The sequence below is a fragment of the Propithecus coquereli genome, unplaced genomic scaffold, assembly GCF_000956105.1.
Source record: "Propithecus coquereli isolate 6110/MARCELLA unplaced genomic scaffold, Pcoq_1.0 Scaffold63, whole genome shotgun sequence".
Taxonomy (NCBI): Eukaryota; Metazoa; Chordata; class Mammalia; order Primates; family Indriidae; genus Propithecus; species Propithecus coquereli.
The window spans coordinates 9,420,518-9,423,000 of NW_012152285.1; the positions used below are offsets into that span (position 1 = coordinate 9,420,518).

General features: G+C 36.9%; 1 protein-coding gene across 1 annotated transcript in view; it reads left to right on the forward strand.

Moving 5' to 3' along the window:
• Positions 1–2,483, forward strand: part of TBC1D12 (TBC1 domain family, member 12) — a 154,335-nt gene that overhangs the window by 67,326 nt on the left and 84,526 nt on the right. The window contains exon 3 of the mRNA XM_012659668.1: positions 1,783–1,898. Within this exon, the coding sequence (XP_012515122.1) occupies positions 1,783–1,898 (116 nt within the window). The remainder of the gene's footprint in view (positions 1–1,782; positions 1,899–2,483) is intronic.

Genomic DNA, 2,483 nt, shown 5'->3' on the forward strand with positions numbered 1-2,483 from the left:
AGCCTCCCAAGTAGCTGGCATTATAGGCACATGCCACCACACCTGGCTAATTTTTCTATTTTTACTAGAGACGGGATCTCGCTCTTGCTCAGGCTGATCTCAAAACTCCTGACCTCAAGCGATCCTCCTTCCTCAGCCTCCCAAAGTGCTAGGTTTACAGGTGTGAGCCACGGCGCTCAGCTAACATAAGTTGTTTTTTAAAGGTAATATGTCAAATAAGAAGATTAAGCTTCAAGAAGATAGTCAGATTTTTAATAGGTGTGGAATCATCAGTTTGCATTTTAAAATGGCCTGATTCAGTAAGGAGAAATAGTCTTTGAGTTGAAAAAGATGTAATAATGATATAAAAAGAGGTATAGGCTATGATAGTCAAGTAAATAGTAAGTGAAACATCTGACCACTTTAAGTGCATTTCATTTTATTCATATAAAGTAATGTCTTCTCTAGTTGCTAGTGGGCTTACATAGCTTATGAAACCATTGACGAATCTTTGAGAATTTCATGAAAAATATAATTGGTACCTGGAGATAATCAGATGCTATCTTGAATTTTTAGAAAGGGGAAAATGTAGGTTCTGGAAATTATAAGCCAGTAAACCTGTTATTGATCTTTGGTAAACTTCTAGAAATAAATTTCAGAAGTTTGTGAAAATTTATGAAAGAATACTGAGATTGCAGTGAGCTATGATGATGCCACAGCACTCTACCCAGGGCAACAGAGTGAGACCCTGTCTCCAAAAATACCACAACAGAAAAATACCAAATTACCTTCATTTCTTTTAATAGGACTATCAGGTTAGATTGATGAATTAGAGAAATACAATAGAAACAGTTTCTTAATTTTAGTGAAATATTTGACAGTCTTTAGCCATAGGTATATATATATTTTTTTAGAATGTTGAGCATTCCATTTTTTTTTTTTTTTGAGACATGGTCTTGCTCTGTTGCCCAGGCTAGAGTACAGTGGGATCATCATAGCTCACTGCAACCTTGAACTCCTGGGCTCTACGATCCACCAGCCCCAGCCTCCCAAGTATCGGGGACTACGGGTGTGCACCACCACACCTAGCTAATTTTTTTTTTTTAAAGTTTTTTGTAGAGACAGAGTCTCACCTTGTTGCTCAGGATGGGCTTGAACTCATGGGCTCAAATGATCTTCCTGCCTTGGCCTTCCAAAGTGTGGAATTACAGGCGTGAGCTACTGTGCCTGGCCTTCTTTGGCCATATTTTTAATAAGATGTATTTGTGAAGTGTTGTTTAAATTTAGAGCAAGTAGCTGTATTTGAAGTAGATTCATAGCAGATTGAAATCAAAAACCATCATTTGATTAGAAGTTCAGTGTCACCCTTGAGAGAGATCTTCAGAGCATTATAATGGGATTATCTGTATCTTGTCTCAGCATTTCCATCATTGATCAGATTGAAGGTTTAGAAAGTAGGTTTATCTGCTTGTAGATTATTCAAAGCTGGGTTTGGATAGCTGATACCATAGAAGGCAATCAAGAATGTCTTCCTAAAACCTTACCTAATTAATCCAGTGCATTTCTATCTTTCTTTCTCTTAACATATTTTGATACTATGTATGTAATATAAATTCATAATTTAGGTTGCTTCAGAAAAAAAAAACCTTGACTTTTATTTTTTGTCTGCCTCATGTTTTTACCAAATTAATGTATGAATTGTATATATCCCCCATCATAGCATAATATCCTTAATGGTACAGATTTAATAATACACACTGAAAATGGAAACAATCTTTGCATAAAGTATTTTATTTACTCTAGGAATATGAAGCACGAACAGGGAGGACTTGTAAACCACCACCTCAGTCTTCAAGACGTAAGAATTTTGAATTTGAGCCACTTTCTACCACTGCCCTGATTCTTGAGGATCGACCATCGTAAGTATTTTAGTGATCATCAGGAACACTGTTTATATTTTAAACCTAAATTTAATTTTGCTCACTATTTTAGTTAAAAGATATCAAGAAATTAGATACAGAAAGGGATTTATTTAAAAAAAATTTTTTTTTTTTTGAGATGAGGTCTTGCTCTGTCACCTTGGCTAGAGTGCAGTGGCATCATCATAGCTTGCTGCAACCTCAAACTCCTGGGCTCCAGCGAGCCTCCTGCCTCTGCCTCCCAGTTGGCAGGGACTACAGGCATATGCCACCATGCCTGGCTAATTTCTCTATTTTTTTGTAGAGACTGAATCACTTTTGCTCAGGCTGGTCTCAAACTCCTGGCCTCAAGTGATCCTCCTCTGACTTAGCCTCCTAAAGTGCTAGGATTATAATCCTAGCCTATAATCCTAGGTGTGAGCCACCAGGCCTAGCCAAAAAACAAAATGTTTTTTAATCCTAGTCATGTCTCCTAAAATTAATATGGGAAAATATATTATTCTTAGGTTTTTGATTTTTTTTTTAAGAGACGGGATCTTGCTGTGTTGCCTTGGCTTGTCTTGAACTCCTAAGCTTAGGCGATGC